General features: G+C 38.2%; 1 protein-coding gene across 9 annotated transcripts in view; it reads right to left on the bottom strand.

The window, feature by feature from the left end:
• The window catches only part of magixa (MAGI family member, X-linked a), a 66,679-nt gene that overhangs the window by 33,199 nt on the left and 10,086 nt on the right, over positions 1–23,394 (bottom strand). For 5 of the 9 annotated variants that reach the window (XM_044350428.1, XM_044350425.1, XM_044350429.1 and 2 more), the window contains 8 exons: positions 13,594–13,645; positions 13,207–13,444; positions 12,204–12,320; positions 8,917–9,036; positions 5,702–5,875; positions 4,202–4,394; positions 3,610–3,680; positions 2,839–3,006 (listed from right to left, as the gene is read on the bottom strand). In XM_044350428.1, coding sequence (XP_044206363.1) covers positions 2,839–3,006; positions 3,610–3,680; positions 4,202–4,394; positions 5,702–5,875; positions 8,917–9,036; positions 12,204–12,320; positions 13,207–13,444; positions 13,594–13,635 — 1,123 coding nt within the window. In that variant the 5' untranslated portion in view covers positions 13,636–13,645. Of the gene's footprint in view, positions 1–2,838; positions 3,007–3,609; positions 3,681–4,201; positions 4,395–5,701; positions 5,876–8,916; positions 9,037–12,203; positions 12,321–13,206; positions 13,445–13,593; positions 13,646–17,908; positions 18,348–18,688; positions 19,412–23,394 lie in introns of those variants that run through there. The other 4 variants (XM_044350430.1, XM_044350434.1, XM_044350431.1 and 1 more) reach the window with 4 other exon arrangements.

Here is a 23,394-nt window from a genome sequence, read left to right as displayed (position 1 = left end):
AAAAAAAAATGACGTTCAAATATTTTTTTTATGCCTAAAGAGGAATAAAAACCCTGACTGAGGTTATTATAATTCATGAATGAAAGGGTTAAAAAAAATCACGCACCCTTTAAAATCCAGAGGGCTCTTTGACCTTTTGAAGCTCTGGTGACTCCTAGTGAGGGTTACGACACACCCAGCTGTCCAGCTGTCTGTGTTACTGGTCTGGTACTGGTCTATTCTGTACACACAACACCTGTTTCCTGTCATTCCATAGTGGGAGAGGGATTCCTCCTCTGTTGCTCTTCCCGAGGTTTCTTCCAAAGGGGAGTTTTTCCCTTATTTGAACAAATAAAATTGACTTGACTTGAGATGAGTGGCAGGAGGTGATTGTAGGCAGCTGGACTGAAACTGGGTCAATGAGTGTATAGAGTGTTTCTCATAAATCTAACAAAGGTGTTTTTGATGAAAATGCATCAGTAAAAACGCTTAAAACAGAAAAAATGTCAACAGACAAGAAAAAGCAGGAATCACGATCACATAACAACATGATGTTGAGGATCTGAGTGAGATTCTGATGATGTCGTCTGATCCATCGTACGTTTCTCCACATTATTGGTTAGTTTGTGTCTTTTTAACCAGTTTATTACAGTTTCTGTTTTTATTGTTTTCAGCTTCAAGATTTTCTTGTATTTCTTGTCTTTTCTGCTGCCTGTTGAAACTCTCCGCTCTCGTTTTCCCAGGAGATTTTATGAAATGTGTGTGTGTGTGTGTGTGTGTGTGTGTGTTACATTCCTGACTATTTATCCTGAATGCACGTGAGCAGGTCTGATAGTGTGGGAGAGAAAGGAGGCTGTGTGTCAGACAGATTAGAGAGAGAGTGTGTGTGTGTGTGTGTGTGTGTGTGTGTGTATGTGTGTGTGTGTGTGTGTGTGCGTGTGTGTGTGTGGATTAGCTGTAGATCATGTGTTTTGTGTCCGTGAGAAAAAAGAAAAAAAATAAAGAGCTGAGAAGCGAACAGATTTGAGATGTTTGTTTAAAACTGTCTCTGTTTTATAACATCTGAACACATCAGATCACGTCGAGTTTAAATTATGAAAAATAACAAAAACACTTAAAAATATCTGGGAAGCAGCCAGTCTGAGATACGCTGATGTTGATGAGAATCCTTTTTCTATTTATATACATTATTTATATGAACATTATGTAAAAAGAGAGAAAAGTAGGAGGAAAGTGAAGAAAGCACGATGAAGAGTTTTTGTTTTGTTTTGATTTTTTCCAAATTCATATTTTTATTTTAAGCTCTTGAAAAACTATAAGATGGAAAAATGATAATAAAAAGATTCTAAGAAAACAAAAATAAACTAAACACATCAGAATAGTCTGTCTGTTTATAACAGTAACAACAATCCAACTAACAATTATCTTCATTATCCATTAAGTTTCATTATTGATTCATAGTTTTGTCTATAAATTGACTATATGTGTCTATAAAAATAGTGAAAAACGCTCTTTATAATTTCTCAGAGTCAAAGGTGACGTCTTCAAAAGTCTTGTTTTGTCTGATCAACAGAAAACTCTACAAAACGCTACAAAGATTAATCAATTCAACTATTTTAATAATCAATGGATCATTTGGAGTCATTATTTTAAGAAGAAAATGTCCAAATTCTCTGATTCCAGCTTCTCAAATGTGAATGTTTTCTGGTTTCTTTAGTCCTTATCGTTGGTCTTTCAGAAACACTGATCAACATTTTGATCAGTGAAGATTTCACTTGTGCTGTAAACCGTCCTGTGTAAAACACTGAGGGGTCGTGTTGTTTAAAGTGAGACGATGAAATATGATCCAGCAGTCCGGTTGGAGTAACAGATGATTGCATTTAAATGCTGATCCTAAAAAAACACACTGCAGTAATATTCACAACTCTGGAAAGTTATCAGACTGCAGCCTGTTTACTAGTGTTCACCATAGACTGTATATAAAGATGGACGTCATGACAGCTTCATGATCGCCCCCTGGTGGCTGGCTGCAGTATAGGTCATAAGCCCCGCCCCCTCCATGTTAGCAGATGGGACACGAGCCAAACTAAAAAAATCAAAGTACACATCAAAGATGGTTTCTGTCATTTCAGGTAGTTCTTATCATGCTGATGTTTGTCTAAGTGCTCATTTTTCTTGTAAGTTTGTTTTTAATTAGTTATTTGACGATATATAAAGGGGGAGGGGTCTGACGTCATGAACAGCAGTGACAGCTGCTCTCAAACCTCCGTCAGGCAGCGGGACAGCTGAGGGGGGCGTATCCCGCGGGCCGTCATCCCGCCGCATGACTCTACTGCGCATACTCTGACTCCAAATGACGTCAAAAAAAGCAAGATGGCCGCTCCCGGAAAGGAGATATTTTGGCTTCAGTTTTGCGTAGCGGCAGGAAGTGGAGACGCGTCGTTCATATTTATATACAGTCTATAGTTTACACATGTGGAGTGCGTCTGTGTCTGTATCATGTTTGGTTTTATATCATTTTTACTGTATTTATTTCTATATTCTTCTATATTAATACTCGTATCATTCATACAATGTTTATCTTGTTATATCATTATATTACTCATATTACCCCTGAAGAGTATGAATGGACTTCTACACTATCAACCATTAAAACTACATAAACACAATAAAACAATGATGTAACTTCATAGACGGCCATAAAACGATCCTCATGTGCTTCCTGTCGTTTTTATCTCAGTGTGTCTGCTTCTGTACAACATGTGGTCTCAGTACTGAACCCTGCAGGTAACCAATCATAAAAAACAACTGTAATATCAGTACTGATGAAGTAATACTTGCAGTAAACAGTATCAGTACCTGTGTTGAGAGCGGGCGGGCCTCCAGGTGTGACGCTGTACACCTGCAGGAACTCTCGCGGTCGACTTCCTCCGACGATGTTGAAGCCGAAACCTCGAGGACCTTTAGAGAGTCGAGTGTGGATGGAATAACCCTTCAGCTCACTGGGCTCCTCGGTGAACTCTGGGACTGAAACAGGACGGAGAATAAAACACTGGTTCACACTTGAAGACTTACTCTTTAATTTTTAAATAAACAAGTTGTACAAAGTCTGATTCCTGTATATTTTATATAAAACTACAGTAGTAAAATCCTGATTGAAGGCAGTGGACTTTTATTTAATTATTTCATTTCTATTTTGTCTTTTATATCATATAAAATAAAATGCTGGCAGGTGTTTGAGACTCTAAATATAAAATAACAAGAGGAAAAGTTTGCTGATAATTTCATAAACTGCAGTAAAATCTGAGTCGAACCAACAGGATGTGAAGCAGTTTGTGAGTCTGTGCTGCCTCCTGCTGTCAAAATAAGTCTAAGGCAGTGGTTCTCAATGTGGGCTCCTGGGACCCCCAGGGGGCCTTGAAGGGCTTCCAAGGGTCTCCAGCATAAAGGGGAATAATTTATTTTCACTATAATTCATCTATAATTAACACAATAACAATTATTATGGTCCTTTGATGTGAGAAGGTTTGAGAGCCACTGATCTAATGTAACAGGAAGTGAGTCTCTGTGATCCTCAGCAGCAGATTACAAAGTAAAAGACAGAAACAGGAAGTGACAGTTTGGACTTACGTTCTGTACAGGAAATCGTCTCTTTGCTCTGAGTGCGAGGATCCAGCCAGCTGGTCGTCTTTGAGTTATGACTGATGGAGAGACACATCATCATCATCATCATCATCATCATCATCATCATCATCATCATCATCATCATCATTATCATCATCATCATCTGTTCATCCATGGTCAGACAGAAACATTCGCAGTGACTCCTGGGTAATGTAGGAACACTGGAACCAGTCAGAACTTGACTGCGTGTTAAAGTTTGGTGTTTTCTGAACCTGGTTTGACTCTGTGTGAAAAATATTGGCTTTTATAAATAAAGGAAACATTCAGTGATGTTTCTGATCTGAGCATCTGGTGTCGTCTCACTTTGCAAATTAACAAAAACTGACTCAACCATTAAAATTAAAGAGTACTGGTGCAGATAATGAGGCTTTTAAATCATCACTAAGTACCAAACTACACTCAAAATATGTTCGATTTAAGCTAAAATGTTATTAAAGTTTCCTCAGATCAACTTAATATATTACAAACGATCAGAATCAGACACCAAAATGAGATAAAAATCTGATTATTGATGTTTTTAATTGATCTCGTTACTCACTCGATGTAGTACGGCTCTCCTGAATCACTGAACGCTAACTCCCAGTTTTCAGGCAGCGGACCTCCTCCTCCTCCTCCTCTTCCTCTTCCTACTCCTCTTCCTCCTCCGTTCTCTATTCCCTCCCGGGTCACGACCGTCGACTCCCATGATTGGCTGAGAGGCAGGGTGGTGGGCGGGGCTCCGGCTGAACCTGCTGAAAGAGAGAAAGAGGAGCGTCAGCGTCACACAAAAACACACACCTGGTGAAACGTTAAAACACACACACACACACACACACACACACACACACACACACACACACTGAAAATATATAAGCTTCATAAAAGCAGATTTTTTTACTGCAGAGTTGTTACGTTGGATTACATTAGATTACACAGGTGTTCCTAATAAAGTGCTCAGTTAGTGTATCTATAAATATGTATCATCTATTTAATTACAAATTCTGATTATATTGGTTTTCAACTTTCCATAAGAATAATAATGTACAAAAAAATGCCATAAAAAATACCTGATATACAAACATGTAATTCAAATGTTTACTATGACTTTATATTAATGACTGTATGTATTTGTTATTTTTTCCATCCTTTATTTTTGCTCTTTTGATGCAGATGAAGCGACTCCATCGATGAGTCAACAGTAAAAAACATCATCATAACTAAAAGACCTGCATTCATAACTTTATTGAAGATTAAATAAACAAGTTGTACAAAGTCTGATTCCTGTATATTTTATATACAACTACATAACTACAGTAGTAAAATCCTGGTTGAAGGCAGTGGACTTTTATTTATTTATTTAATTTCTATTTTGTCTTTTATATCATATAAAATATAATGTTGGCAGCTGGTTGAGACTCTAAATATAAAATAACGAGAGGAATAATTTCCTCGGTCGAACCAACAGGATGTGAACAGACTTTTAAATCAACAAAGAAGAAGGAAAAACCCTTTAAATGACATTTCAACGTTTGTATGGATTTCTGTCCTTTTCTTTTTTTAGCAGGTAGTTTACAAAAAATGCCATAAAAAATACCTGATACGTAAACATAATGGCTAATGGTAATTCAAATGTTTACTGTGACTTTATATTAATGACTGTATGTATTTATGTTATTTTTTTCACTCTTTATTTTTGCTCTTTTGATGCAGATGAAGCGACTCCAACGCTGAGTCAACAGTAGAAAAACATTTCAAAAAGTCTCCTTATTTTATCACAACTTTTGTTTATGGACACAAAACCTCAACCAAGAGGAAGAAAAACCCTTTAAATGACATTTCAACGTTTGTATGGATTTCTGTCCTTTTCTTTTTTTAATAAAAAACAAAAAAACAAATTCAATATGAACATAAAAGCAGGAGTCTGTACTCTTAAAAATATTCCCCAGAAACATGTTTCAACTGTGAAGGAATCATGTAGGATTGATGCAGGACAATGAATTACTGAACAAGTGCTGTCACCAGGTGTGTGTGTGTGTGTGTGTGTGTGTGTGTGTGTTACCTGACAGTCCGCTGTCTTCCTCGCTGTTGTCTCCTTCCTCCACAGCTTTCTCCAGGTTGCTCAGAGATTTGCTCCTCGTCCTGAAGTTCCTCAGCAGGTTTCGATGTTCCTGGTACGTGATTGGTGGACTCTCTGGACCGATGTGGACGGGGCGGGGCGTCCCGTAGTAGTTCCCTGTGATTGGATGAAGAAAAAGGAAAAACAACAATCATGGTGGAGCTGAATACCAAACAGCAACACATGACAGGAAGTAATGTCCAACAACAGTCAAAGCTCACTGATTTAAAGTTCAAAAACTCAAAAAAACATTATTTGTTGTTGAATAAGTAATTGCAATAAAATATGTATACGTGTGGATTTGAAGAACAGTGAAAAAAAACAAAGACAATAAAAGAGAAAATATAAAAAAACAATATGAAATAAGATATACTACATAATGAAAAAACAGAAAAAAGGAAAATAATGATTAATGTATTTTTTAAAATTGTTTGCATAAATTTATTGATTTTACTGTGGACAAAAAAAACTCCCAAATTGCAGCTTTAAACCAAAATATTCAGAGATTTAAAGATTTAACGTCATTATTAGGACCATCAATTATTGTTCACATTTACAAGTTCAAATCATCATGTGCAGAGTCACCAGTAAAAAACACTTAATCTGTTAAATATAAGAGTTGATCTGTGGGGGAGGATGTAAAACAGACATATAAACACATTAATGGCGGGTTAGATATGATATTTCAGGGGATTTCTGCAATAATGATGTTCTTGATGATATAATAAAATACTTTCTGACTCCGTTTTTGCTTCTTCTTGAGGTGGTGGTACAGGAAAACAATAATGAAATATAATTCAATAAAGAAATAAAAATGATAAAAATAATTTAATGTTTGTTTGTTTTGTTTTTTATACCAACATTCTTTTTATTGTTTTCACAACATAACGAAGAAATATCAAGTAATAAAATTACATACATTGAACAAACATGTCAACCCTCCACCCCCCACAGACTATTCCAGGTCTTGGTTGGGGGTCACAGGATAATGCTTTATAGTCCATTACCTTGTGTAAAAAAAAAAAGAAGAAATATTTCTACAATATTATTTACTGTTGTTGTTGTTTTCTGGAATAGGTCGTTTTCTCTGAAGGGAGAGTTATGATATCTCAGACAACCACCTGCTTATACTTGGTCTCCTGGTGTTTTTCCATGAGAAACACCATTAACACACTTAAGTCTACAAATATTCGTTAATTCTTTTTAAATTTCAAATTATCCGGATGTAAACCTGATATAAACAGCTGTGGAATGAAGGGTACTTGAATCTGTCAAATATTTTGAGTACAGAATTTTTGTATTTCTGTACATTGCCAAGTACAATGGAAAAAAAAAGTACCTTTTTCCTTCTCACATTTAATACAAATATCAGTTATAGCGCTACTGTTATATCTGTTTAGCTTTTCTGGAGTTAGTATAAGTTTGCATCAACCAGTTATACTGTAGCAATGTCAGGTGGGTGTTTCTTAGTTCTTCATTGTTTTCTATTGGGATGTCTTCCTGTAGGTCGTCTCTCCATGCCTAATGGTTTTTTTTTTTTAATTGTTTGGGTAAATTCATTGATTTTACTGTGGACAAAAAAAAAAACCTCCCAAATTGCAGTTTTAAACCAAAATGTCCAGAGTTTTAAACATTTTAGGTCATTTTTAGGACACTGTAGATTATTGTTCACATTTACAAGTTTGAATCCTTTTCCCCCAAAATGCAAAAAGTGCAGAATCACCAGTAGAAAAAACACTAAAACATCTATTAAATATAAGACTTGATCTGTGGGGGAGGATGTAAAACACACATATAATCACATGAGCGGTGGGCGATATGGCCTTTAAATAACATCATGAGTATTTCTGTGATAATGATGTTCTTGATGACATCATAAAATACTTCTGGTGCTTCTTCTTCTTCCTTGTTGTTGTTACAGTCGTCTTTCTCTTCTCACATATTACTGTCTGATCGTTTTTAACCACCCTGATGAACTCCTCCACCGTTGACCTCATTACATCAACAAGTAGGAATATCACCATTATCACGATATGAAATTTTATTGTATCATATTAACAATTATACCAATATTATAGTGAATAATACAATATGTCAAATCCCTGAATCATCATTATATAAAGTCTATTAAAGAGAAACATAAAGTAATGGTTCGTCACTTTGTTGAGTGTGAACACAGAAATGTTTGTGTGTGAATTCAGTTTCTATTTTAGTCTCATTAATCCCGTCAGATTAAAGCCGACAGAGAGACACAGAGTGGGTTAAAGAGAGAGAGAGAGAGAGCGAGACGAGACGAGACGGCGAACGAGCCGCTGACGGGCAGGTTTGAGGTCTGAAGGATTAGAGACAGAAAATCCTCTTTTCCTCCCAAATACTGTTAAAAAAACCCTCCATGTCAATCACCCTTCAAATACACTGCACGCTGTAAAAAACATCACCGCTCATGTTTTAGACGCCGCAGGAGGAAGAACGATGATGTTTTATTCTAAATTCAAAATCTTATTTAAGTCAAATTAACAGCAAAATGTAGATAAAAGATTAAAAATGAAAGCAGATCATTGAAAAGTGTTTTATCATATTATTGAGTTTTATTATTATTATTGTTGATGTGAAAGCAGCATTTTAATGTATCTGATGGATGTGCAGCTGATTTTAATTATTTTTTTTTTTTTAATTAATTCAATTTAAGAAAAACTCACAGCTAATCAACGATTAGCAACGATTAGCCAATTATTAGATCAGTCACCCGACAGAATATTAATTGCCAATTATTTTGGTAATTGATAAATCATTTTGAGTAATTTTCTAAGAAAAATTCTTTTAAACTGTGAATATTTTCTGGTTTCTTTAATCTTCTGTGAGGATGAACTGAATGTCTTTGGCTTGTTGATAAAACAAAACCTTTTTCACCATTTTCTGACATTTTATTGACCAAACGACTTATCAATTAATCGAGAAAATAATTAGATTAATTGATAACAAAAATAATTGCTGGAAAATTCAATTTCAGAGAGTGTTGGTGAGTTTTATGGACATATCTTTCCAGCAAGATGTTTTACAGTGTAAAAGAACCTCAAATTAAAGAAATCTACAAACTATGATGAGTTGAACATGTTGTAATAAAGGGACAGTCCGCTGGGTGCGTTTGTTTTCCGTACCTTTGAACTTGCCGCTCTCCAGCAGAGCTCCAGACTCCTCCAGAGAGAAGAACTCCTCGATGGACACAAAGTTGTAATCCACACCTGTGATCTCCCCGTCCCGAGGCTGCCTGGTCGTACCTGCAGGGAGGACGCAGAGCGTGATGTCATCACTGGACGCTGCTCCGTCCCACAAACTGAACACAGTCAGTCCACAGAGACACACGAGTGCTCATTCACTGAGAAATATTGAGGAGTTTAAGGACGGATTCACTATTTTTCAACTGAATCTTAACAGTCAAGTGTCCATATAAATGCATTTAAAAGTTTATCTGAAGCTAATATGAAGCTTCTTTCAACGTTACAGTCTTTTTAGTGCCAAAGTTCCTCTTTTTGTTACTATACTTCCACCTGCAGCTCAACAGGGAAACACTGTCCGAGGAAACACAAAGAGGGAATTTGATGCTAAAAAGACTGTAAATGTGTCAGATATCCACTTGATATGACTAACTCAGACTGCTGAAGCTGAATAGAAGCTTCACACAGACTTTTAAATGACTGTGTGGACACACTGTGGATTTTATCCTCCATCACTGAAATTGAAAACACATTTGAAGGATCTTTTAATATCCAGTATGAACAGGAGGAATGATTACAGTGAGGAAAACCTCTTTCACTGCTCATATGGACACCTGACTGTTGTTTTAACACACACTTGAAAAACTGTGAACGTGTCCTTTAAGGTCTGCCCAAATATTCACCAGATTTTTAGCTGCTTTTTTGAGAAAAAAAAGGCGTTAAATGGATCTTAAAAAGAAAGTTGGCAACGCTGCACAAACCCAGTTGGCAGCGAGTGTCGTTATTATCAGCAGCCTGAATGTGTCTCATGTTCTTCCATATTAACATTGCAGCTTTCATTCAGTGGTCGTCACGGTAACTTAAGTCACTAATAATAACATGAATTACTGCTGATAACTGTGCTGTGTTCATTTAACTGACTAGCACCGTAGATAAACGAGTAAAAATCTGCTTTTCACTTCAGTTCAAACAAGATAAACTGACTGTAACTCAGTCGGTGTCATTTCTTTAATATTTACTGTCATCAATCATTTCTGTGTTTTTTGTATTTCGTCAATAGTTGAACGTCTTTATGAGCCGTCGCTGACTTTTAGTTCCAGGCGTCAATTCAACAATGTTGAAGCAGCACTTCAAAAATTCCTCTCAGCTCTCAGTGTGTGTGTGTGTGTGTGTGTGTTTGTGTGTGTGTGTGTGTGTGTGTGTGTGTGTGTGTGTGTGTGAGTAATCAAACACACACACACACACACACATCCAGTAATCATTAACAGAGTTAATCAGTTTTCTGACACTTTCTTTAAAACCACCACAAATAGAAACCAGCAGTTCTGATCTTTATGTAATTTATGACCTCAATGAACTTTGACCTCAGTTATGACATCACAACTTCTGACACATCACTATAAATATTTCAGCTCATTATCGGGAAGCTCGTCGCTGAGAGAGAATCCGACTGTTAATGTTTCATCAACTTCAGGTTTTTTGTTTAAGTTACTGTGTGAATGTTGCTGGTGTGTTCAGGGACAGTCCGACTTCTGACATTCACTTTGTGGGTGTTTATTTACTGTGTTCTGGTTGATCAGGATGGGAGCTCTGTAATATCCACCTTCTTATGGATGAATAAATTGATTAAGAGAATATTCAAATCATATAAACTGTAACCAAAATAATTTACTGGAGGACAGAACATGTGTGGAAGTCTATCGCATTTACAAAAGAAAACAAACTGGAGATGTTTTCTCATTAATCATAATTACAAAAAAAAATCTGGATGTTTTATTATAAGAAACCAGAGAAAATGAAGGTTTACTTTCTATCTTTTTTTTTGCACCTTGCATTTGAACAGGTTTTATCTTTACTCTTTATGTTTTATTTACACTGACGGATCTGATCAGAGGTTGTTTTGTTGTTGCAGCTCTGTTGCATCATCATTCTTTTCATTTTAAAAACTGTCCACCAGAAAAAACAAGAGCATCAGTCATTTGTTCAGATGTTCTCCCCTCCACCTCCTACCTAGCAGATCACTGCTTTCTTTTAACCACGACCGCCATCTTTATTTAACTTTAAAGCGTCTATAACACCACAGTATCTATCGGTGTGTAATGTGTTGGTCGTGGTTCTGCAGCTCCTCTCGGCTTTACGGAGCTTTATAGTGAGTTTCAGCTCATTGTTTATCTGTCCAGCTGCAACTTTACTGTTCTGGTTCACTCTCAGCGTCTCATAGCGTCGTTTTCAGAGAAAAAGCTGTAAAAACACGACTCCACATGAATGATAATGTTGCTCCGTAACTGCTGGATGTGAAAATAAGCAACTGTTTGCTAACATGTTAGCCACAACTACTCTATAAGCTGATGATATGACAGAAGTCATGTTTAGAAACTATTCTGCTAAAATCAAGACGACAAAAAAAATCATTTCAACCAGACTGAAACTACAAAGGATCAAGAATAGAACCCTGAGGAACCCCACAATTAATTATGTGGAAATAAGCAACTGTTTGCTAACAAGTTCAACATATCAACTTAAAAGATGATGATGTGTCAGAGTTGTGTTCACTACTTGTTTCTGATGAGAACAACAGGACAAAAAATCACTTCATGAAAGTTTAAGAACTTACTAGATGACTGTTGTTTGTTGTCTGGTTTATACAAAAATAACATCAGCTGGTTGAAACATCAGTTCATACAGAACTGCAAAGCAAACTCAAAGTATCAGCGTTTGATCTGTATTCAAAAAGTAACTACTGTATGAAAACCAACAGAACAGAAACTGACTGTTTGTAACTTAATAAGACCTGAAGATATAAAGGATGGATAGAAACCATCTGGACTCCAGTATCACAGTGTGTTTGAAAGAAATAATGTTGGCAAAATGAATTAAAAAGAAAAGTTTTTATTGTTATTGTGTATTAATAAAACCACACATCTATGTTTAAATTCATTTTGCTATTACAGTCAGAAAGGCCAAAAGTTATTTGTAGATTAGGAGCCTTTTTGAAGAATGTTTTATCTTGTAGTAAATAAATACCCAGAAAGTGAACCATAAACTGACAGTTAAATGTAAGAAGTCAGACTGTCCCTGAACACACCAAGAACATTTACATCTCAGTTAATGATTACTGGATGTGTGTGTGTGTGTGTATGTGTGTACAGGTGTGTGTGTGTGTGTGTGTGTGTGTGTGTGTGTGTGTGTGTGTATGTGTGTGTGTGTGTGTGTGTACAGGTGTGTCGTACAGGGTACAGCGCGCAGGTACAGGTTCTCTCTGATGAGCTGCTGCAGCTGACTGTCCATGGAGCCCGGAGTGAAACACTTGCTGAGGTACAACCTGAGGTCCTTACACAGAGACGAACCTGACGGACAGAGAGAGAGATTATGATGTCATAGTGATGTCATCAGGCTCAGAGACTACACATTTCTACCAACAGTGGAAGAAATACTCAGATCCACCAATACAGCAAAGTAAAAATACTCCATTACAAGTAAAAGTCCTGCATGAAAAATCCTACTACAGTAAAAGTACATAAGTATTATGAGCTTGATGTAGTTAAAGTATTGCAGTAAAAGTACATAAGTATTATGAGCTTGATGTAGTTAAAGTATTGCAGTAAAAGTAGTGGTTTGGTCCCTCTGACTGATATATTATTATATATGACATCATTAGATTATTAATAGTGAAGCATCAGTGTTAGAGCAGCATGTTACTGTTGTAGCTGCTGGAGGTGGAGCTAGTTTACACTACTTTATATACAGTTAGCTAGTTTAGTCCAGTGGTTCCCAACCTAGGGGTCGGGCCCCTCCAAAGGGTCAGCAGATAAATCTGAGGGGTGGTGAGATGATTAATGGGAGAGGAAAGAAGAAAAAACAAAGTTCTGATACACAAATCTGCTTTTAGTTTTTGGACTTTTTCTCTAATCTTTGATTTTTGCTGAAATATTGGATCATTTGAACATTTATTGAAATGAAAGCATGTGAGAAGTTTAGAGGGAAAAATCACTATTTGGTGGAGCTGTTAACAACTCATAGACATGTGAAATGTGACCCCGACTACACACTGCTTTTTGTAAGACGTCAAAAGCCAAAAAGGTTGAAAACCACTGGTTTCATCTTTAACAATGTGTTGTATTTTAAAAGCTTGTTATATTATCCATTGTGTCAAACATGAATGAATTTTAAAAATAGAACAATATAAACTCACTACATTACGTTTGTTTTTTTTGTTTAACTCTGTCGACTCACCTGGCGAGACGGTCTTGATCCTGATTGGATGAGGACAGGAGTTGAGGACTCCTCTGACATCACCGAGTGTCATCCCTAACACGGGCGTCCCCCCGATCTCTAAGATGATGTCGCCTACCGTGGCCCCGCCCCCTGGAGCCGCTGTGACGAACGGGAACTCGCCGTAGTCTGCCCCGCCCCCGATGGCGAGCCCCAGCTCTCCGGAGCCGCCGCCCAGCGGCACGAAGCTCTCCTGGACCTTAACAAACATGGAAGACAAGAAGTGAACAACTGAGAACACTAAAGACTCTTAAATGATTCACTGACGTCAGAATTATCACTAAATTCAATTTCAAAGAGATTCAGGAGATTTATTTTCATTCCAGGTATTAAAAAATGCGTCGTTACCTTGGAGCGCCAGTGCAGCTTCTTCACCGTCGCTCTAGACATGGCGGCCGAGCTGCAAACAGAAAGAAACAAGCAAGAAGTTACTGAGCATGCTCAATAAGACACAGTTCACCTGTTGCTCACACAACACAACTTTAGTATCCGACTGGCTCGTATTCACAGGTAATCTGAATTTAATTGTGTCCTTCATCTCCTGTAACACCTGTAGATACATGTAGACAACTATAAACACCTTAAGACACCTGTAAACACCTGTAAACATCTGTAGACACCTGTAAGGCAAACAAACACCTGTCCACACATGTAAAAATCTATGAACACCTGTAATCACTTGTTCATGCTCATAGACACCTGAGTACCTTTTACACACACTTTCAAAACATTCAAACACTTATAAACACCTGTGAACACATGTATAGACGTGTGGACACCTGTAAACATCTGAGAATACCAGTAAGCACCCAATAACACCTGTTTACACCTTTAAACACCCATTAAAACCTGTAAAGACTTATTCACACCTACAGACGCCTCTTGACACCTGCAAATACCTGTTCACACCTGTATATATATATTTATATTCACAGACACTGGTGACAAGATAAGTACCTTTTCACACCTGTAATCACCCGTGAACACATGTATATGTATAGACATGTAGACACCTGCTCACACCTGATCACGCTTGTAAAACAACAGTAAGTACTTCTTCACACCTGCAATCACCCGTGAACACGTGTATAGACCTGTAGACACCTAAGATAACCAGTCACACCTGTTTACACCTTTAAACCCATATTAAAACCCCTAAAGACCTCGTTCACACCATTTATTCATGCTCACAGACACCTATGACAAGGTAAGCACTTATGTAGACACCTGCTCATGCCTTCAGAACATCTGTAAGTACTTCTTCACACCTGCAAATACCTGTTCACCTGTATATATATTCATGCATAGACACTGGTGACAAGATAAGTACCTTTTCACACCTGCAATCACCTGTGAACACATGTATATGTATAGACATGTAGACACCTAAAAAAAACAGTTCACATCTGTTTACACCTTTAAACACATAGTAAAACCCCTAAAGACCTCGTCACACTTTTGAACACCTGCAGACACCCATTCACACCTACCTAATATACCTGTTCACACCATTTAGTCATGCTCACAGACACCTATGACAAGGTAAATGTACACATGTATAAGTATAGATATATAGACACTTGCTCATGCCTTTAAAACATCTGTAAGTACCTCTTCACACCTGCAAACACCTGTAATCATGTATAGACCTGTAGACACCTGACAACACCATCTGTTCACACCTATTGATTCTTGTAGACACCTTTTCACACCTGCAGACACCTGCTCATACCTGTAACACCTGTGACAACCTGTTAATGACTTCATTACTCAGAAGCAACGTCACCACTTTGGTCCGTAAGCTTCTTTAACTCGCCGTTACATAACTAGAAAGCTTTTTTACCTCCTTGTTTGTTACTCTAAAGGATTAGTTTCTTCTTTGTGTCCTTACTAAGAAGCCTCTTTACCGAACTCCAGACTTGAAAACGTCACACAGACCCCACAGACATGTTTTCATGCCGCCCGCGGGTTTTAATCCATCTCCTAGCAACAACAAAATGTTCTGTTGAAATGTTTAATCAGCAGAGAACTGTTTTCCTGAGAGTGTTTGGGATCAGTTCCTCCATCGACTCATCCACTCTCTGCTTCTGTCAGAGAACAGCAGATGGTGGCAGACAGCAGGGAGCCGCACACAAATACAAATACATGCAGACCAGCACTGACACCATTTCATTTACACAATCAAACCCACAGGGAAACACACACACACAAACACAGGCTGCTAGACGTCGTACATTAAATATGCATGAGCATATGTGAAGGTGGGAGTCGGTGAAGAGAGCAGCGACTGAAACAACAAATTTAATTGACGCACAGAAAAACAAGTTGGGAAGCTTTCTAGTTTGGAAGGAAAGAGGTGAACGTTTCTAGTTATGCGGTAAGGAGTTTAAGAAGCATCCTAGTTAGGTAGCGAGGATGTAAAAGAGCTTCCTGGTAGGGTAGTGAAAAGGTAAAGAAGCTTTTTTGTTGGGTAGTAAGGAGCTCAAGAAGAATTTAAGGTAGCAAAGAGGATAAGATGCTTCCTAGTTAGGTAGTAAGGAGGTAAAGAAGCTTTCTAGTTAGGTAGTACACAGCTTAAGAAGAATTTAAGGTAGCAAAGAGGATAAAACCCTCCTAGGTAGGTAGTGAGGAGGATATGACGCTCCCTAGTTAGGGATTAGGGGTGGTTAAGAAGAACTAAAGGTAGCGAGGAGGTAAGATATTTCCTAGTTAGGTAGTGAGGTTGAGAGGAGGTAAAGACGCTTCCTTATAAGGTAGAAAGGACCTTAAGAAGAATTTCAGGTAGCAAGAAGGTAGGAAGCTTCCTAGTTAGGAATTAAGGATGTTGAGAAGATTTTAAGGTAGAAAAAAGGTATAAAAGCTTCCTAGTTAGGTTGTGAGGTTGAGAAGAGGTAAAGGTAGCTAATTAGGAAGTGAGGAGGTAAAAAGAAAGTGAGGAAGTGATGAGGATAAGAAGCTTCCTAATTTGATAGTGAGGATGTAAGACGAGTTAGTAAGTAAGAAGGAAGCAAGTTGGTAAACGGCATCCTAGTAAGGTACAGTAGTGAGGAGATGAAGAAGCTTCCTAGTTAGGTAGTGAGGAGGTAAAGGAGCTTCCTGGTGAGGTAGTGAAGAGGCAAAGAAGCTTTCTTGTTAGGTAGTATGGAGCTTAAGAAGAATTTAAGGTAGTGAAGAGGATAAAACCCTCCTAGGTAGGTAGTGAGGAGGATATGATGCTCCCTAGTTAGGGACTAGGGGTGGTTAAGAAGAATTAAAGGTAGCTAGGAGGTAAGATATTTCCGAGTTAGGTAGTGAGGTTGAGAAGAGGTAAAGAAGCTTCCTCACAAGGTAGAAAGAACCTTAAGAAGAATTTAAGGTAGCAAGAAGGTAAGAAGCTTCCTTGTTAGGAATTAAGGATGTTGAGAAGACTTTTAGGTAGAAAAAGGGTATAAACGCTTCCTAGTTAGGTAGTGAAGAGGTAAAGAAGCTTCCTTGTTAGGAATTAAGGATGTTGAGAGGACTTTTAGGTAGAAAAAGGGTATAAACGCTTCCTAGTTAGGTAGTGAAGAGGTAAAGAAGCTTCCTTGTTAGGAATTAAGGATGTTGAGAAGACTTTTAGGTAGAAAAAGGGTATAAACGCTTCCTAGTCAGGTAGTGAAGAGGTAAAGAAGCTTCCTAGTTAGGTTGCGAGGTTGAGAAGAGGTAAAGGTAGCTAATTGTGAAGTGAGGAGGTAAAAAAAGTGAGGAAGTGATGAGGATAAGAAGCTTAATAGCGAGAAGGTAAGACAAGTTAGTAAGTAAGAAGGAAGCAAGTTGGTAAAAGGTATCCTAGTACAGTACAGTGGTGAGGAGATGAAGAAGCTTCCTAGTTAGTGAAGTTGAGAAGAATTAAATGTGCGACATTATAAATTTCTCAAAGAACTTCAGTAAGTTCCAGAGGTTGTGATATGTAGCACAACAAGCTAGCAAAGCTGTAAACAGAACCACGTTCCTGCACATGCTCAGTGGCGTCTGCTTTACACAGAACTACTCTCCTGAGACTGAAAACATGATGCTGTTATTAGTCTTTGGAGCCGTTTCTAAACAAAGTAACATGACCAAACTCTTCATAATGAAGGAACATGTCACCCAGTGCAGCGGTGTGACTCACTGATGAGTTTTTAATAGTTTTTGGAACAACAACGGAGGAATAAGAAATATCAGACTTTGGATACACACACAATATTTGTTAGTAGAATCACTTGTTGGTGGTTTGGCTCCAAACATGAGATTTGTTATCAGTAACAAAAATACAGAAAATCAACAGCTAAATCCTTAATGAGGAATTAAAGGTAGCAAAAAGCTGTTTCCTAATGAAGTCATGAGAGGATAAAGAAGGTAGCGAGGAGGTATTATAAAGATGTGAGGAGGTACTTGTGAATGGATTTGGCGGCTCAGTGTTTGTCAGTCAGACAGGAAGTGCAGTGATACTCGCCGCAGCATGAAGTAGACATGCTGCTATTAACACATCATTAACACACGCTCACTCGCCCCGTCTCTCTCTCTGTCTGTCACTTCCTGTCTGTCAACTCGTTCACATGCAAACGCCTTTACAACCTACACACGTCTAAATACGTGAACCCTGCCTGTCTGCGTGTTTGTGTGTGTGTCTGTGTGTGTGTGTGTGTGTGTGTGTGTGTCGTACCTCTACAGAAGAACAGTTTGGCTTGTCGTGTGTTCAGCTGCCATGTACCCAGACTGTCTCAGTATCTCAATTAGTTTCTCTCATAACTCGTTTTTCTCTCTCTGTTATTCACTCTCTCTCTCTCTCTCTCTCTGTCTTTCTTGTTGTCCCTCGCCCTCTCTCTCTCTCTCTCTCTCTGATAAGACTGGTCAGAGTACAGAGTGTGATGTAATTCATAGTGTGTTCAGGGAGGGGACTACTTTACTCTTTATGTATGCTGTTTGAAGGAATGTGTGAGTGTGTGGTGTGGTCTATATAAATGAAAAAGCTATGTGACCTCCAGAGTATTTACTCATGTAAAACTCAGGTGGAACAAGTATAATAACTGACTGAAACACCTGGGATCAAACTTGCCCTTAAATACAATATTTCACTAAAGTTTAATGTTAATTGATTACGATACCTGCCCTGTTAGCACCATTTGGCTAAAGTAGTTAACGTTAGCATTAGCTTGGGTCAGCACTCCTTATCTGGAAGTTCCTGGCTCCATGGAAAAGATGGCGCCAAACATAAGCTGCAACTCTGGGCTTCAAACTCGCTCCATTGAAACCAGCGGGTGACGTCACACGTGGTTTAAACAAGTTCATCAATGGTGAAAATTCAACACAGCAAAAACTAAAGAGACCACAAAGAACCAAGCAGCATCTCCAGATTGTATCTCGTGGTCGCAGCTCAGTGAGGAATTTCATTACAGGGAAACAAAAAAACAGACTCGATTTATCTAACTCAAGGCATACTCACATTATCGCAGGAAAACAAAGGTCTTGCTCTATGTGTTTCACGTTGGTCCGTGTAGTATTTACCACTTCTGGTGGCACTTACTAATGGGCAGCAGCTTAGCTATGATGCTAATACGGCTAGCAGTAGCCGTTTCAGAGACTCAAACAGTGTTTCTGTAACAAACCTGGTGGCTGCATCTGCATGTTGATATCTTTATTTATGAGCCTAGCTTGTTACTGTACAGTTCTGGAAATTCAACACCACAAGTTTTTATTTTTTGTCCATCTTTCAGTTTCATGCAGTGGTCAACAGCGATTAGCGACCATGAAGTTCAGCTTCGCTCGGGTTCAAAGTTGAACAAACTTGAACTTCTGGCACACGCGGCTTCTCTCAGTGCACCATGACCACCTGTGCAAAGGCGTCACAACAAACCACATAACACAACAATTACAAGCTGTTTTTCTATGATAATGAACCTTCAGACTGCTGAAGTCTCATATGAGCTTCAGCTAACGAGGGCCGTGGATTTTGTGCTCTATTTCTGAGGCGTGTTCAGACCTAAAACAGCCCTGCAAAAACAGTGCAAAGGGCTGCACTGGTGGGGCCTGTTGTTTAAGGTACCAATGAGACAATGAAACACAATCTAGGAAGTCGAGTTGGAGCTACAGATTAATGCATTCAAACAGATTAATGTAATATAGACAGACAGGATTTTACAACTCAAAGCAACACACAAAGTAATATAATATATTAAAAGTAAATGTGAGCTTGCATGTATGTGTTTGCCATCACAGCGCCTTGTCAGATGACGTTGTGTTGCAGCAAAAGTTGATCCCAGTTCAACCCTCTTGCTGGACCCTGTGGTGTTTTGCTGGACCTCTCTGCGTCGGCTCTCCCGCTGTGCCTGCTGTGGTTTGCTGCACCGACTGTGTGTCTGTGGGAGTGTTTGTGTGTGTTTGTGTGTTTAGCTCAGCTTCTAACTGAACTCAGAAAAACACCAGAGAGACTCAGATTCTTCTCTGTTCCAGTCTCCTTTTTTTTCCTCTCGTCTCTGTAGAAAGCTCGGGGATATGGACAGATTTCTCCCTCCAGTTGAAACATTTTCAACTGGCGCGGACGTACCTTCGCTTCAATCCGTGCTGCCCCAGGTGTGTTTTTGTATAATCGCATCCTTCCCATTGACTTAATACACAATTACACTGTGATTCACTCAGTGTTCTGTCTCACAGTTCCACTATGGAGAGCAGGAACTGTTACAGCGACTCATAAGACCCATTTCCACGTACATATGAGAGGTATTATATTAAAAAAGAAGCTATTCCTAAACTGTAAAAGCTGTGATGATACTGCAGGCACATCCACTCATGAAAAATGTCACGAACACCCAGCGAGCAGAGAAGCAGGGCTCTCTGCGGGCGGAGGATGGCGGCAAATTAAGGGATTTAATGGATCAAATCATTAATTTAAGTGTTTTATATTCGTCCTCTGAGAATCTGCAGCTGAGCAGATTCAGACTGATATTCAGTGTGTGACTGGATTTATATTCAGCGGGTCATATGTAGGTCACATACAGACGCTGTACGGATGTGTGGATGTTCGCTTCAATGTGGCCTCGTTTTTTCTCTCCCTTTGTTTTTCTGTCTAACTGTATGTAACCTATTTTTTCATCCCTGTATGTGTATGTGTGTGTGTGTGTGGTCAGCTAGATGCTGACTGACATTTCCAGCGTCTCTAATGAGGTTGCAGATCTTTCAGACTCTGCAGTTTAAACCAGCTCTGACACTCAGACACACCAACAAAACGCTTTCATCCTAAAGAATCTCTTCAGTAACTCATCTGACTCATCCGACCTCAACTCAACTCTAAAACAGCTGAAAAAAAAAAACGCTTTTAAAAGTGATCATCGGTGCAGAGTAGACCAGGATGTAGGTCTGCTAGAAGGTAAAGAAACAGCTGAGTAATATAAATATAAAGGATAATTATCTGTTTAACTTGTATAATTTGGTCGTAACAAGTTCAAGATATCAACTTAAAAGCTGATGATCAGTGTTGCGTTCACTACTTGTTTAGGATGAAAAAAGGACAAAAAAATCACTTACTGAAGGTTTAAGAAGTTACTAGATGACTGTTGTTTGTTTGTCTGGTTCACACATAAATAGCAACATCAGCATTTAAACTGTCTGTTGAATTTAAATTAGAAAAGTAACTATTATATGAAAACCAAATGTACAGACGGGATATAAAGAGCTGGAAGAAGATAAGCATAGAGACAAATATTTGCCAAAGTATTATTTCAACCACACATCTTTGGTTAAATATATTTCGTTATTACAGTCAGAAAGGTCAAAGGTTAAGGGTTACTATTACTCTTAATATTCACATAACAGCAAAAAGAAATATTATTCTGATTTTCTTTTGACTACTTTTTGGAAATTCAGTTAAAATTTGAGCTACATCTAAAGTCATCAGTTTGCACAGCTGTTAACAAGACAATGAATGAAAAACTTGTCTTCATATGAGAAGTTATAATAAATACTGTACATTAATAAACATTTAAACCATATATCTGCTTATAATCACACTGTGGTGTGTTATAACCCTTTTATTAACTGTTTATATACTGGTTATAAATGATAAATAGACTAATAGTTTTACCTGCAGTGGATTTAAATGCACATTTATTCAAATCTTTTAACAATTCTTTGGAAATTCAGTTAAAATTTGAGCTACATTTAGATGAAACTGAGGGGAAAAAAGTCAGTAAATGACTCGCTGCTGCTTGTAAAGCTGATCACAGTGAGTTCAGGATAATAACTGAAAGTGACCTAAATGAACACATGAACTTTTTTTATCACATTCACATCAAACTGAAACTGTTAAAAGGCTGATTTGTATTTGCTCAGGAAGTAAAATCACAACCTTCTTTTTTAACCCTGATCTGCGTTTGTCAGGTGAGTTTTTTTTACTGTTTTTTTTTTTTTTTTTACAGTGTGGAGTCTCAGTAAAATGTCCCTGAGGATCGACCTGAGAGTAGGAAAAAGTTATTTAGATGATGTTTCAGCTCCAAGCAGGAAGCTCACAGTCTGAACAGTGAAGCCAATGCAGAAGTGCTTTAACCTCTTAACCGCCACCTTTTTCTTTTGGAATTTTCACTTATTTGGCTTATCTAAATGGAAAGGCTTATAACATAAGAATTGTAAGGCCAAAATGCATTTTAAAAGGCTTCATTTGAAAGGTAACATCTTCTAGTTTGTTTAGCATGTGGCTAAAACATAACCAAAATTATATCAGTTCAAATAAGGCTCCAAACAGTGTTTTTGGTCCTCATCTATCAGGAGTCATATTTGAATAACAATAACTAGGACATGCCAGAACTATGCAAATCACCACATACCTTCTACATCTTGTCAACCACACCTGCATAACCTCATGGGAGCTACAGAGTTTTTAGTTTGTGGTATCACTGGTGTCCCGAAACCTCCAAAATGTCTCCAAGTAGCCAAATTGTGCTTGTACTCATTATTGGGTGATGCTAAACCGCTAACAACTGGCTTAAGCGGGTCGCCGGCAACCCAGTGGATGTTAAGAGGTTAAACTTGCATTCTCTCTAATGGCCAGCAGGGGGCAACTCCACTGGATCCAGAAAGAAGTCTGATTGTATGGAAGTCTATGAGAAAATGATCCTTCATCTCACTTGATTTATTACCTCAGTAAACACTTTCCTAATGAGTTTATGGTCTCAATCACTACTCTCAAGTCTTCTTCAATACATACTGATTATGTAACCTCACCACCAGATTCACAGAGTACAGGCGTAGCTGCTGCTATTTCACAGCGTGTTTTCAGTTCATGAAAGTTAATTGTAACATTTTAGTCGCCTAAAAAAGTCTTGTTCAGTGTTTGGTTGTGATAAAAGATCCTCTATGGAGGTGGATGTGCAGTTTTTTCCTATAAGTGCATATTGTTTTAATCCAGTTTTAAGCCAGTTTCTCACTAGCGAAAATTAGCATTAGCATTAACATTATTACAATTAACCATAGAGTGTAAATGCACCATGCTAACCGTGCTAGCCGTGCAGCTAGCGCTAAGGTCAGCTCCACCCTCTCAACCTCTGTGAAAAGTGGGCATGTCCTTATGAATCTTAGGACTGATTGATGATATTATTGGTTGACATTGATTGGTTCAAGCCTACGTAAGCACATGTCATATTTTATTTTACAGAATGAAAACGTGATTGGACTTTGTTTGATATTGTTAAGTAGGTGCATAATATGACTGAAGATGCAATCTAAAAGGGATAAAAAGGCGTTTTCCATTTCATCTCCACTTAACCAAACAGTGACAGGATCAACAGCCAATCAAATCACTTCACACAAAGTGATGAGAAGCATTATTCCCTGAGGATCGACCTGCCGGGATCACACAGAGCGTCACCTCGGGGCTCATCGCTCTCATCTCTAACGCACATTATTCATGACTCCTGAACAGAATAAACTCAAACACAGCTCACAGCCTCCGCTGCTCCTCTGGGAGTTGTAGTCTTTTACATCAAAGGTCTGTAGTCTGTTGCTAACAGCTTAGCGCTGACTGAACTTAATGAGCGATGAGGGAGAATCTTCCTTACAGTGAGGAGCGTCTGGTGCTTTTGAGTCATTTATCTGTTTCATCATTTCGGTGGTTCATAAAGAACCTGCAGGAGTTCAAAAAAAAATAAAAATCTGCAGAAT

Source organism: Thunnus albacares, chromosome 5 (assembly GCF_914725855.1).
Source record: "Thunnus albacares chromosome 5, fThuAlb1.1, whole genome shotgun sequence".
NCBI lineage: Eukaryota > Metazoa > Chordata > Actinopteri > Scombriformes > Scombridae > Thunnus > Thunnus albacares.
This window is presented reverse-complemented; position numbering and strand designations above follow the sequence as displayed.